The sequence below is a fragment of the Helianthus annuus genome, chromosome 15, assembly GCF_002127325.2.
Source record: "Helianthus annuus cultivar XRQ/B chromosome 15, HanXRQr2.0-SUNRISE, whole genome shotgun sequence".
Taxonomy (NCBI): domain Eukaryota; kingdom Viridiplantae; phylum Streptophyta; class Magnoliopsida; order Asterales; family Asteraceae; genus Helianthus; species Helianthus annuus.
The window spans coordinates 35,865,328-35,880,603 of NC_035447.2; the positions used below are offsets into that span (position 1 = coordinate 35,865,328).

General features: G+C 36.3%; 2 protein-coding genes across 2 annotated transcripts; one reads left to right on the forward strand and one right to left on the reverse strand.

Moving 5' to 3' along the window:
• The first annotated feature begins 1,384 nt into the window (after positions 1-1,384).
• Positions 1,385-10,190, forward strand: LOC110911691 (dynamin-related protein 1C-like). The gene is made up of 16 exons (XM_022156321.2): positions 1,385-1,707; positions 1,792-1,855; positions 2,759-2,863; positions 3,386-3,487; positions 4,124-4,174; positions 4,281-4,342; positions 4,472-4,562; positions 5,236-5,300; positions 6,280-6,474; positions 6,555-6,674; positions 7,573-7,643; positions 7,730-7,955; positions 8,328-8,378; positions 8,473-8,800; positions 9,677-9,816; positions 9,911-10,190. The coding sequence occupies exons 1-16, from the start codon at positions 1,576-1,578 to the stop codon at positions 10,034-10,036; spliced, it is 1,929 nt and encodes a 642-aa protein (XP_022012013.1). The 5' UTR covers positions 1,385-1,575; the 3' UTR covers positions 10,037-10,190.
• Positions 10,160-13,333, reverse strand: LOC110911692 (adagio protein 3). The gene is made up of 2 exons (XM_022156322.2): positions 12,990-13,333; positions 10,160-11,883 (listed from the first exon to the last, which is right to left on the reverse strand). The coding sequence occupies exons 1-2, from the start codon at positions 13,250-13,252 to the stop codon at positions 10,299-10,301; spliced, it is 1,848 nt and encodes a 615-aa protein (XP_022012014.1). The 5' UTR covers positions 13,253-13,333; the 3' UTR covers positions 10,160-10,298.
• Between the last annotated feature and the right edge of the window lie 1,943 nt (positions 13,334-15,276).

Consider the following 15,276-nt stretch of genomic DNA (forward strand, 5'->3'; position numbering starts at 1 on the left):
AAATAAAACATAAACCAAAACAACTTTAAGTTTTGAAAACTCTATCCACCATCTCTAGTGTAATAACTGGGTTCTTGTACATAACCTGTACACACTCGAACTGTATAGCATGACCCACGGTCTCTAAACATTCACAAGTCCAAAACTCAAGTTAAGAAATATTAATATTCATGAAAAATATTCACGGCTTAAGAACTTGAAAGTATAAACACACCGTACTACCTAGAAAATCAAATATCATAAACTAATATTAAGATTCATCAACACCAAAATGATACAAAAAGACTAGTCATAACTCATAAGTAGTTATAAACACAAAATAACTAACACTTGGTCGTATAATCATGGTGTGGTCACAATTGATCAACCGCAGCTAAATGAAGTTTTACAAATGTTTCTTGATTTAAGCAAACATTGTTTTACTCTTGAAGGGTGATAACAAGGAGTAAAACCAGGGCTAGAACCGTCAAGGTTCGTCTCCTAGAGTGTTAAAAGTGGTATGTGGGTGAAGTGGTGGGTAGAAGTGGATGCTTAAAGTTGGTGGGAAGCCTTCATTTTATAGGATCATTCTGTCCACGTACGACCATGCATAGAGGATGCACGGTCGTGTCAATATCTTGTCGCACACAGGATGCACGGTCGTGACAATATCTTGTCGCACACACTTGTATACTTCTTTAGAATTGGCTGGCACGATTGTGCATGTGTGTAGGCACGAGTGTGCGTCATGATTGGCACGTCTGTCCGTGCACTTTATCGGCACGGTCATGCTTCTATTGGAGTTAGTTTATGAGGCCATCTTTGAAGGGTCATCTACGTGCATCCATGATGTACGACAATGCTTTGTTTTACTTGGTGTTTTTTCTGGATTTTTCTTATCTTTTCCGTTAATTTATCATCAAGAAGCCACACAATTTCACAAAGAAAGCTATTAAGTATCAATCACTTGAAATTGCATTTAAAGAAGTCAAACATGAGGATATAGACGCTTTTCAAATATGTACAAATGATGACACATATGATGTACAAGCCATCGAAACCGAGAGTTTTTCCCCAAGGTTAATACTAATCTGGTTTCCCACAAGGGGGTGAGATAAGACTTAGGGACCATTAGGTCCTGCGTTCGATTCTCACAAGGGGGTTTTCCCAAATTTATTGTGTTTCCTTCTAAATTGGTGTATAAACATTATTGCCTAGTAGAGATAGATCTGATCGGGTGGATTCGTTGGTAGCACGATGATACTCCAATGATACGCGGATAAAGTGGTCGATGATAACCGAAGAGAATATATGCAAAATTATTATACTAAAACTTCAAAATTTAAAAAACTTCAACGACGTTGCATCACACGTTAAAACGTCGGCACTGATAGAGACGTGCTCACTAGATCTAACTTTATAACAAACACCTTCATCCCTCTCAACCGTTTTGTTTTTTCATTCAAATCTGCATCTGGCATCTGATTCCAAACCCTAAATCCCCAAATCACACCTTCATCTACTCAAATATCCTTCAAATTCAACCTACATTTTCCTCACCGATCATCAATCTCTCACCGGAGATTCAAATCTACAATGGCGACAATGGAGAGCTTGATCGGGCTCGTGAACCGGATACAGATGGCTTGCACTGTGTTAGGAGATCACGGCGGCGAAGGTATGTCGCTTTGGGAAGCTCTGCCTACTGTCGCCGTTGTTGGTGGCCAGGTGAGATTATTGTTATTATGCTCGTTTGTTAGGTTTTCGTTTTGTTGACCTAATAGTGATGATTTTCTGGTGAATTGGATCTAGAGCTCCGGGAAATCGTCTGTATTGGAGAGCGTTGTCGGTAGAGATTTCCTGCCCCGTGGATCTGGTATGTTTGGTGATTATGTGTGTTGATTTTTGATGTTTTTGTTAGATTTGATGTAGGAGTGTGTTTATGAACATGTATGATGGTTCTGTATACAGATTTTTAGTGCAGTTATTGGATTTGATGTAGGAGTGCGTTTATAAACATGTATGATGATTTCTATGTACAGATTTGCAGTGCACTTATTGGATTTTATGTATGCGTTTGTAAACATATATCATATATGATGATTCTATGTACCAATTCTTAGTGCACTTATTAGTTTTGATGTAGGAATGCCTTTATAAACATATATGATGGTTCTATATACAGATTTTTAGTGGACTTATTGGATTTCGTGTAGGAGTGCGTTTATAAGCATATAAGATGATTAGAAATAAAGATTGTTAGTGCACTTATTGGATTTCATGTAGGAGTGTAATCGTGTATTTATAAACATATATGTGATTCTATATACTGATTTCTAGTGCACTTATTGGATTTCATATTGGAGTGCGTTTATAAACACATACTATGACTTTAAATACATATTTTAGTGGACTTATTGGTTTTGATGTAGGAGTGCGTTTATAACATGTATGATGATTCTATATACAGGTTTTTAGTGGACTTATTGGTTTTGATGTAGGAGTGCATTTATAACATGCATGATGATTCGATATACAGAGTTTTAGTGCATTGGAGTGCCTTTATAAACATGTATATGTATGTATGATGATTTTATATAAAGGTTTTTAGCGGACTATTAAATTTGATGTAGGAGTGTGTTTATAAACATGTATGATGATTCTGTATACAGATTTTAGTGCACTTATTGGATTTCATGTAGGAGTGCGTTTATAAATACATGTATGATGTTTTTAACTTCATTTATTCTTATTTTGTGGATATTTTGTTGAATGTAAGGTATTGTTACAAGGAGGCCATTGGTATTGCAGCTGCATAAGATAGAGAGGGGGACTGAGTATGCAGAATTTCTTCATGCTCCAAGGAAGAAGTTCACTGATTTTGGTATGGTAATTAGAAATGCTTGATTTTAACTTTTTGCCAAGTTTCTTTGGTGTTAGGTACTAGTGTCATTAACTGATTATTGATAGTTTATTGCTGGTTCACATAGCATGAGCAATTGTATAATATAACAATCATCTTGTAATAGAATACTATTAGAACGGAAATACACAGAAAAGATAAAGAGTGAGGGTCCAGCAATTTGAACACAAAACCCAGAAACGTCAGTGAGAATTAAAGATATCACTGATACTGTTCGATTGTCTTTATCGTTGGATGAAATGCTAATCTTACATATTCATTTGCTTGATTTTATCATAGTTTAGGTGAAAGAAGAGCGCCTAACGATGTAACATCTGTCTAAATAGTTATTACAATGAAATATCATATGTTTCTCCATGATAATAATTCTACTACATATCATCATGTAAATGCTTTGCTCCAATATGCGTGTCACCTTGAATAAATATATCAATTCATAATTTCATATGTCAGATCACTAATTATTTGTTTCTCCTAGCGCAGCTGCCGTGCGTAAGGAGATTGAAGATGAAACCGAGCGTGTTACTGGGAGGTCAAAAGCCATCTCTAACCGTCCAATTCACCTTAGCATTTATTCTCCAAATGGTACTATCACTTTCAGTGGTTGTTACTTACTTCACAATCATATATACATTCATACAAGTCTAAATTACTTTTTGAGTCCTTGTATTTTAGTGGTTTTAACCATTTGAGTCCAAAATCAAAATGTTTAACTCCCTGGGTCCCTAGACGTTTTTTTATAACCATTTGAGTCCTTTTGAGTCCAAATTTTAACCTTTTGAGTCCAATTTTTTTAACAAAATTAGACTCAGACCGTTATAAAATGAACAAAATTGGATTCAAATATAAATGGCTAGGGACTCATGGCGTTGAACTTTTTGATTTTGGACTCAAATGGTTAAAACCACTAAAACACAGGGACTCAAAAATTAATTTACTCTTCATATAAATTTTCATCAATTTGAATATTATTTATGATAAAGAATAGCAACTGTACACTCAACCTCTTCTTGAACCATAAGTTTTTATTTTTACGGTTTTTGAAGTTTCTTTATGGGTTCACTGCACTTTTTACTGCAATGTTTGACTTTTGACATGTGTAGCCAGATTCCATTGTATCTTTTTTCTTATGTTTCCATTTGGCATACGACATGTTCACAATCTTGGTGGATTATTTGTTTGGGATATATCAACATTAAGTGCCTTATATTTGTTTTACAGTTGTGAACCTGACTCTCATAGATCTTCCTGGGTTAACAAAAGTTGCTGTAGGTGAGAATTTACTATTATTCAAGCATTAGTTAATTTGTCCAGCCTCGTGTGTTATACCATGACAACTTTAACTTATGCAATGTAACGACGCTGTCGGCTTTTGCAGAGGGACAGCCAGAATCAATTGTTGAGGATATTGAAAATATGGTCCGTTCTTACGTCGAGAAGGTAACAGAACTTATGCCAAATGTTATTTTAGCATAATGTGTATGTGTTGTGAATATTTGCTTTTAACATAACTGGTATGGTTTCTGACATACAATTAGTTATTCATCTAATAATATAATGTTCGTGTAGCCAAATTGTATTATTTTAGCAATTTCTCCTGCTAATCAAGACATTGCCACGTCCGATGCTATAAAGATTGCTAGAGAAGTTGATCCTACAGGTATTCTACGGTCGTTAAGTCAGCTTCTTCATGATTCTTAAGTTAAGATACTAATTAGGGCTGCAAATGAACCAAATGTTTAGAGAACAGTTCGTGAATCGTTCGGCAGGAGGTTTGTTTGTGTTTGTTCGTTTAATGAATGAACGAACATGAACAAGAAATTGCGTTTGTTTTGTTAATGTTCGGTAACGTGTTCGTTTATGTTCGATATTTCATTTTTGTTTTTAATTTTTTATATTTTATTTAAATACTTCAAATTCCGATAAATAAAATATTAAATAAGTGTTAGTGTATTATATATTATGTTCATGAATGCTTATTTGTGTTAATGAACATTAGTTTGTGTTCGTTACCTAGAATTAACAAATGAACATGAACACGTTCATTTCCTTAACGAACGAACACGAACATAAAATCTCGTTCGGTAAGTGTTCATGAATAGTTCGTGAACACATGTATTTTCTTAACAAACGAACACGTTCATGTTCGTTCGGTTTGTAGCCCTAATACTAATTGTAAACTAGATTGGAATTATCTGAATGGTTACGATGGAGGCAGAACCCTCAAAATATACAAGATACGAAACCTAGAAAAGCCCATCCCATAGGCTGTGTACAACTAAACCTTAATAATAGTATCTATAACTAACGCTAAATTATACATTATTTTGTAGGTGAACGAACGTTTGGAGTGGTAACTAAACTCGATCTCATGGATAAAGGAACCAACTGTCTGGATGTATGGGTTTTATATTCTCATGAGTTTTCTAGACGTATTTTTCGCTTTGATACTATGCATATTTGGTTGCTTATAGGGGTGCAAACGAGCCGAGCCCGAGCTTGGCTCGGCTTGGCTCGTTTATTATCTATTAGTTAATATATTTAATAAAAATAATATAAATAATATACTCATTTAGGCTCACGAACTCGATAAGTGAAGCTTGTGCTCGGGCTCGTTTACTAAATAAGCTTATTTTTAGGTTTGGGCTCAGCTTGTAAACAAGTTCAAATAAACACTCCACTCGGCTCGGCTCGTTTACTAATTAATTTTAAATAAGGGGTTGTAAATGTTATTAAATATTAATAAAACTAATATTACACCAAGGCTTGGTTTTAAAATGCGCGCATAATGCGCGCATAATGCGTGATGCGCCCGTGCGGTGATATTGCGACAATTGCGCGTAATGCGCCCTTCGCAAAATGCGCCATGATGCACGCATCATTGTTTGTTACGTTTTTTTTCCCAGATTTTATGAAACGGGTTGGGTTTTTTCAATAATTAATATTTTAGCATGCTTAATTTGAACCATTATGGTTCCTAAACACTTTTTATGGTTCTAGAAACATTTTAGGAAGCTTGATTTGAACCAAAAAGCACAATTCTTATCTTATTATGTCGATTGTTTTAGTATAAATATTTTTTTAGTATATTTTTATAAAGAGCGCATCGCATACGTGATGCGTTCGCATCACGCATCAGATTTTTGGACCAAACGCATCGGAGCGCATCACGCAATTTAAAACCAAGCACCAAGGTTTGACGAGCCTGACGAGCTTCACTTGTCAGGCTCGAGCTCGGGCTTGATAAGGCTCGGCTCGTTTCGAGCTTTTTCTCGAGCGGCTCGGCTTGTTTGCACCCTTGGTTGCTTATTAGCTAGAATTATTAGGTAACCGTTTAAAGATTAAAACATTCCCGCAATATAATATTATAATGACAGGTTCTTGAGGGAAGATCCTACAGGCTTCAACATCCATGGGTCGGAATAGTGAATCGTTCACAAGCAGATATTAACAAGAATGTTGATATGATGGCTGCTCGAAGAAAGGAGCAAGAATATTTTGAAAGTAGCCCTGATTATGGGCATCTGGCACCTAAAATGGGTTCAGTATATCTTGCAAAGCTTTTATCCCGGGTACTTGTTTAGTTGATTACAGTTTTCTTCATCATATGGTTTGCTAAGTTTCTGATTTCTTTCTTGTTTCTCCTCATCAGCATTTAGAGAGTGTTATCAGACAGAAGATTCCAAGCATAGTTGCATTGATTAATAAGAATATTGATGACATTAATGCTGAGCTGGACCGCATTGGTAGGCCAATTGGAACAGATGGAGGGGTAAATGATTAATGAAAAATTGAAAACCATTTAAGTTAAAGGGTTAATATCATAAAAAACCAATATGCTTTCTTATTTTTCACGGAAAAGTCTCTCAACCTTGTTTTTATATATTAAAGTCCCTCGACTTATAAAAATACACGAAAAAGCCATTGAACCAATTTTTGTATATTTAAGTCCTTAAACTTGTCTAAAACGCACGTACTTTTGAAGTTTTAAAAATTATGACTGGTCAACTCTTAAATTAATCAGAATAAAATGGTATAGGGGTAAGGTTCGGCTACAAAGTCCAAAACTCCTAAAAAGTGTTACTGTATAGGCATTGTGTTTTAAATTTTAGGCATTATGTTATAGATTCTTTTGGCATTGTATTACATAGAAAAACACAAAACATAACAATTAAAACACCATAAAATGTATTCTTGGCATTGTGTTTTAATTTTCATGCCTAGAATACATTTCATTGTGTTTTAAATTGCTACGTTTTGTGTTTTTCTATGTAATACCATGCCAAAAGAATCGAAAACACCAACCTAAAATTTAAAACACATTGTCTATATAGACTTCTTACACTTTTTAGGAGTTTTGGACTTTGTAGCCAACTCCTAGCCAGATGGTATAATTTTTTTTTTTTTTTACAAAAATGTTGAATGTCGCTCTATCAAGTTTTGACCAATTTAAGAGTTAACAAGTAAATATTTAAAAATAGAAAACATAAGCACATGCATTTTAGACGAGATTTTAGAGACTTTATTATTATACTTGATGGGCTTTTTCATGAAAAAATAAGAAAGTATATTGGTTTTTGTATGACATTAACCTCAAGTAAACTAGTTCTTACGAACTAGAATAATTATTGTTGAACTTATTTCTAGTTTTCGCGTATGCTTATCAACAGGCACAACTTTATACAATATTGGAAATGTGTCGTGCATTTGATCGTGTGTTCAAAGAGCACCTTGATGGAGGGTAATTGATGATTTTTACTTAACCTGCTGATCATCTTCTATAGGTCTAAACATGAAACTAGCGCTAAAAAGCGATTTCTTTGTCAGGCGACCTGGTGGAGATAGGATATATGGAGTGTTTGATCATCAGCTACCAGCGGCGTTGAAAAAGCTTCCACTAGACCGCCATCTGTCAGCCAGTAACGTCAGAAAAGTTGTTTCAGAGGCTGACGGTTATCAGCCTCACTTGGTTGCTCCTGAGCAAGGATATAGAAGACTTATCGATGGATCTCTTGGTTATTTCAAGGGCCCTGCTGAAGCTTCTGTTGATGCAGTAAGTAAATATAATAAATAAGCTGTTCTTTTGAGTAAAATGCCATTTTCGTTCCAGAGGTTTGGCTAGTTTTACGACTTTCGTTCAAAGGTTTGTTTTTCACATCTGGATCCAAAAGGTTTGAAATCTTGCCATTTTCATACCCCTGACTTAACGGAAAAAAATGGATGGAGTTAACGAGCCAGATGAAAATGGCAAGATTTCAAACCTTTTGGATACAGATGCGAAAAACAAGCCTTTGGACGAAAGTCGCAAAACTGGCCAAACCTCAGGGACGAAAATGGCGTTTTACTCTGTTCTTTTTTACTAAACAAGTAAAAAGCTCACACATCTATTTTACTTAACTCATTAACTGTGTTCTTCTCTCCTAAGGTACACTTCATTTTAAAAGAACTTGTGAGGAAATCCATTGCAGAGACAGTGGTAAGTAAACCATTTTGATTCTTGATGACATGTGGTTATTCTTTTGCATTTTGGGGATGTTTTGTTTGCAACAAAAATTAATCACTCTTTGCAGGAGTTGAAGCGTTTCCCATCACTCCAAGCTGACATAGCAAATGCTTCAAATGAATCACTGGAAAAGTTTCGCGATGAAAGCCGGAAGACGGTTAGCCGACTGGTCGAAATGGAATCAACTTATCTAACAGTCGATTTTTTCCGTAAAATTCATGAGTCTGATCTGAATCCCAGAAACATGTCTGATAAGAATTCCAGAGATGATAAGCATTCTAGAGACGATAAGCATTCTAGAGATGATAAGCATTCTAGAGATGACAAGTATTCAAACAGATCAGGCCCAAATGCAGCACCAGATCGCTATGATGATTATCACTTTAGGAAGATCGGTAAACACATTGCCTATTGTGTCTTTTTCTTATGTTGTTAATGCTAGATGTGGGAAGATGGGTGGGCTGGGTAACAGTTCAAAGAGGGTTCGTGTCAAAAAAGGCCGGGCCGGCTTGTTTTGAGTGTTGACCCGCAAATGGGCCGGGTTGTCATATTCATACATTTTAAGTGCCATATTTAGTGAGTGCTCCACAAAGTTGGAAGGTACATCTTATTAAATAACTTGTTTTTTTAACTGCCACGCGTTGCGGTGGCGCCGTACGCAAAATGATAACGTACAAACTGCAATCGACCAGACTCGTTTCCGAACTAAATTTACGTCAAAGCGTATGATAACTCAAATTTATACTGTCGAATCAAAACATATACATTTGATCCGATTTGTCTTCAAACAAAATTTACGTCAGAACGTGGTCCAACTCAAAATGTACATAAAATATCAATATATAATTGACCCGACTCGTTTTCAAACAAAAAATACGTTAAAGGGTAGACGGACTCGAATTTATACCAACATGTCCGTAAAAATAAAAACCTAAAAAAATAGTTTTAGGGTAAGCTCGAAACTTTAGAAACTTGAGAGGGTTAAAGTGACATTACAAAGTTAGGGGTTACCTTTGACAAGATAGCAAAGTTTGGGGTTAGAATGAGTTACATGTCAAAAGTTTGAGGGTTAAAGAGAAGTTAGAAAGTATGGGGGTCTTTTTTGTCAAGTTAGAAAGCAGTTTTTTGTCAAACGGGGCGAATTTTGTCATTTAGAAAAGTTGGAATGATTTTTGTCAAATCAAAAAGGTGGTCGGCACCGACCTTTCAATTTAAGTTATATATAATATATTGTAATACGCTTTCTGAATGTATTATGTGATTGTGATCAGGGTCGAACGTCTCTGCTTACATTGGTATGGTTTCTGATACTCTGAGGAACACGATACCAAAGGCTGTCGTTTATTGTCAAGTCCGAGAAGCAAGGAGATCATTACTGAATCTCTTCTATGCGCAAATTGGTAGAAAAGAGGTATGCTCTTTAATCTAATAATAATTTCATGATTACAAGTTACTAAGAACCTATTACTATAATAACCTTTTGTTATGCTGTTATTTTGATGCAGAAAGAACAGCTTGGTAAAATGTTGGATGAAGATCCGTCGCTCATGGAAAAGAGAGAGATGTTAGCCAAGAGACTTCAGCTGTACAAGACTTCCAGAGACGAGATCGATTCAGTTGCGTGGAAGTGAGTTATGAAATCGGGTATGTTTGGATTTCAGCAAGTTTAAGGGTCTTGTTATGTTGTACTCTAATTCATATTCATATTCATATTCATATTCATTACTTGTAGAGTGTGTGATTTACGAAAAATGTGATCAAAGATACTGTTTTGTTTCTGTGTTACTGCCCCTGCTTGGATAAGCATTATACAAGCCGCGAAAAAAATATACAAACACTCTGTAATTATACATATAACTCACTAAGTGATAAAAACAAAAGCAGCATGGTAGATCATGGTCTGCTCGCCAAGCATAACTCATGCAACTCGTTAAGAATCCACTCTTCGCCGGTGTGACCACCTAACACAAGAACCCGTGTACCCCCGACTACGCAAGTACTATGACCCCAAGCATACTTTGGAGCTTCACCAGGCACGTTTAGAATCCTCCAAGACGGTTTCTCCTCTGACGGGTCCAACAAGAAAACTTGTGAAGGAGAGTGTAGGCCTGCAATCGAACCACCGAATATTATAACTCGCCCGCATGGCATGCTCATGGCTACATGGTCAAGCCTAGGTGGTGGAACCACTGCACCTTGGGTCCCTACCCCTGTAAATGCATTGCATTCTAAAACCCTCCATTGAGGCTTCTCGTCCAGTAGATCTATCGTGTACGTCTCGCTCGATCTTAACCTTAAATGACCGCTGTTTGCAAGGCCACCAAACATAAGAATCTTGGTTCTTCCGTAAACCGAGAGTGAATGTCCCAATCGAGAAGGTGGGATTCGTGAAGTCGGAAGCTCTCTCCACATTGGTTTTTCCATTGTGAGATCAAGCAAAAACGTGTCGTTGAGAAGAACCCCTGCATCGGTGCACCCACCCGAGACCACTAGCTTTGACCCTTCGACAGTGCATGAGCTGTGCCACGATCTGGGTGGCGGTGGACCGCCACCAAACACTTCTATCCATGTTGGTTGTTTGGCGTCTAGGTCAAGAACAAACACATCATTCAACAATCCTTGTTTCCCACATCCACCAAACACCACTAACCAAGATCCGTTTAGGCACGAGAGTGTGTGGCCCCACCGACCCGGTGGAGCCGATTTCACAGTCACCTGCCGCCATTGTGGATTCACAGCATCCAGATTGAGGACAAATGTATCATCCATCGGCTGCATGTTAACTCCTTCCCCACCAAATAAAACCAATCGGTTCCCAGCAGCACACGCGCTGAAATTGCAACGTGACGGCTCTACCGCACCACCGACTCTAAGCTTTTTCCAACAAACGGCTTCAAGCGTGGTGAGTTCGCGAGCAAGCCGACCCCACCCCAACTTCTTCGTTATGTGTTCCAACGCACCTGTCACTTCTCTCCCCCAAGCATTTTGACACACCATTTTCCTAACATGCTCGTTTTTAGTAAGCTGGCGAATTCTTCTACAAACCGATCCAATCGAAGCAACATCTCTAAGCGACAACCGAGACAAAATGTTCTGAGCCATCACTTCATCAGAAAGTTGAAGAATCCCACATACCTCCCGACACTCCGTACACTTCACCATCCCACTTTTCGGCGCCACTTGATCCCCTTCATTCTTACAAGTTTCTTTAAAAACAGGATACGATACGCTGTTTAGATCAATTTTGGTTTCTGTAAACACTTGGATGCCGATTATGTGTGTGACTACACCGTCATCATCGTGTATGGGAGCGAGCTTCAGGCGGTTGACTAGTGGCGTACCATCTTTTCTGAAGTTGAGAAGCTCTCCCTGGAAATCTATGCCTTCATCAAGGCATCTTCTGATCTCTGAAACACAAACAGGATCCACCAACGGGTGCCGCCTTTGGGTTCTCGAGTCTCTGTACTGCAAGAAACGACTGAGAACAAACATTTCCAAATCAAGAACATGATCTACATTTGTTTTCTTATTTACTTACGATGACAATTTATATAAATAATAAAGATATTAATTATGATAAGTTAACAAGATAGAAGAATAAATTTCATCTAAATGTGCGTAAATATAAATTAGCATACGAGTATAAACTGTTTAGTTTATTATTCATTTTATCAATATTTATGCCAAAGTTAGGGGTACAACTTTAAGAAAAAATAAAAAGTAAAACCGCTAACTACAGTTTTAGAAAACAACAAACCAAATTGATCAAGTTGTAAGTCGACCACAGGCTAGTTTTAGCGGTTTAGGTTTTTGAACCGATTTTTTTAGTTCTATTTTTAAAATGTTTCTCGATTTTAAAATAATAAAACATGGTTTATAAATAAATCAGTGGCGGATCTAGAAAATAATTACAGGGGCAACGTTTCAAAAAAAAAAAATCTATAGGGGTAGCAAAATCAGAAAAAAATAGAAAAAACGTCAAATTTTAATCTTTCTTACACTACCGCCGGAGAGTTAAGGGATAGTGGGGGCTACCCCTTGATACAAGGTAGCTCCCCCCCTGAAATAAATATAATATGCACATAATCACTTATTTCAAAAATAAATGAAAAAAGCTAAATGGTACATCTTTTTACGCGCTGGTTCCAAGTTTCAAACGAGACACCTAAGCAAAAATAAATGAAAAAAAGCTAAATGGTACATCTTTTTACGCGCTGGTTCCAAGTTTCAAACTAGACACCTAAGCAGTAAAAACCTAACCATAAACCAAACCACGTAAATCTCTAACCAACCCGACTCAGTTTAATCTAATCCGAACCATTCGATATGTTTCACCTTTCTATACCCTAAACCATGATTAAAATCATAAAAAAAAACACCACAAACTTTTTATAAACAAAGCTTTAAAAACCTTTTGTCAACAAAAACAAACTAATATGAAAACCAAATGAACTATTATTCCAGAAATTATACACATCAATTTTACGAGATCCAGAAATAATATACAATTAAACACTAATTCCATCACAAAACATAACCCAATCAAATCATTAATTAAATTATCTTAAAAAGAAAAAAGCATACCAGTTCCGACCAAGAACTTCATCAGCACGATAACCGGTAACAGATTCAAAGACTTTATTAACATAAATAACCGGACAATCCGGTTCCAAAGCATCCGAAACAACAATTGAAGTGGGCAACATCGGATTAATAAAGTCACCTAAAGTCAACGCAAATCCAGTGCAAGTGTCGTCTTCTTCATAATCGTAGTGATTGTATTTGAGCTTCTTCTTTGTGGTGGTGAGATCGGGTGAATGGTGGTGGTGGTTTCTGGTGATCCCCATGGGATGGGTGTGAAAGATACAGGGTGTAGAGTAGAGAAGAGGAGATATAATAGAGATATAGAGATATTTATTATGAGACTTTATAAAATATCTTGGTGAAATATCCGCCGGAAGATCAAATAAATAAATACAACGTCATTTATATTGTTTTTTCATGCCTCACAAAATATCTTGGTGAAATATCCGCCGGAAGACCAAATAAATAAATACAACGTCAATTATATTTTGTTTTTCATGCCTTCTTAATCACTCAAATTAGCGGCTGACACGTCAATATCATTGTGTTTGGCGAATGATTATTAGACGATGTGGAGGACTCGAATAATGCCTCGTGTTTTTTTATTATGAGGCAGTGCGGTCAGTAATATAGGGTATTATTGATCATTATATTAAAAGGTGTATAGTAGGATAATGTCACATAATTTTTTTTTTGAATGGCCGACAGAAAAATTTTATTAATTCAACTAGCAAGATGTTAGACACCAAATATACAATATCAAAATACACTAATTAGGCCTAAGCCAAGCCAAAATAACCTACTCAAACACCGAAAAACGACTTCATTCTTCCCATAAAAGATTCGATTCCTTTGACCTATTTTTAACCCAGAGATAGCCAAGTGACTTAACTTCTTCCAATACCTTGATCACGTTTGGTTGAACATTATTAAAAATTACCTCATTACGTGTCTTCCAAATGCACCAAATCACTATATGGATGATTGCTTGCAGCGATTTTTTTCTTTTCTGCGAACCCGGACTGTAACCATGAAGATCCAGCAAATCTTTGAACTCGAAAGCAACAATGGGTGGAATTTTGCACCAGGAGGCAACATTCTACCACACTAATTGAGCGAAATGGCATGCGACGAATAAATATTCGCTCGATTCCACATAATCTCCACACAACACACAAGCCGCATCGGTAATACCAATTTGTCTTCTAAGCAAACGTGTCTCTAGTTGGAAGCCTATCCTTCTCCGCTCTCCATGCCACCATATCCACCTTTTTCGGCGTCCAGTTATTCCATGAGAAAACCCGGCTTGGCTGTACTCTGTCAACCGAGCTTAGAAATTTTTTGATCCCACATAATGCCCAAAAGAAATCATTACCCAATTATTTTTTTAAAAATTAAAACTAATAATATTTTATTAATTAAATAAAAATTACATAAGTAATAAAACACAAACACATAATACTACTCGTCTTAATTTTTGTCTTCGCTTTCGGCTTCTCGTCATCTTCGTCTTCCTCGTCATCCGATTTTTCCTCACCCTTGAGTCACCCTCATCCGCTAAAAACTCTTTGTAATAAAAATTTACAATGGACGGCGAGGAGTTGGGGGAATCCATTTTTTATATAAAGTGAGGTGTAAAAGGTTTGTTGTTTGATGTTGTAAGTGAAGGTTTTTGGTTTTGGTTTGTATAAAATGGGTGTAAAAGGTTGGTATATATATAAAGTTAAATAAATAAATAAATAAAAATAAATAGCCGTTACCTTTTTGACTGCTCCAAACGGACATTGGCCCAATTGAAACGGACATTGGTTTTTAATTCTTTCGATCACAGTGATACACACTTTGCTCTTTTATTATTTTTGTTCAAAGCGAAACTTAGACCTTTATTTTTAGGTTGGCTCATCAGAAAGAAAAAAATTAAAAAAAAAAAGAGTCAAACATGAAAATAACCGGCATGGTGACGATTGTAGAACCTTCATTCGTATGTGCTTTCCAATTTACAACACACTTTTTGTTGTTATATCTTGCTTCAAAATCTACATGTCGATGCAACATCAAAGTCTAATCAAATGACATATAATTTTGCATTTAAATACATGCTAACACATTAATTTATTAAATTTAAACCTAATTCAAAATCTCCAATTTCAATGTCTTCTTAAGAAATCTAACACAATTGGTGATGAAACAAACAAATACTGGTTAGAATTCTGATGCGTATTCAGTTTATGCCTAAAATTCGTCAAACAACATATCGATGACAAAATTATAATAAACCGATTTTTTA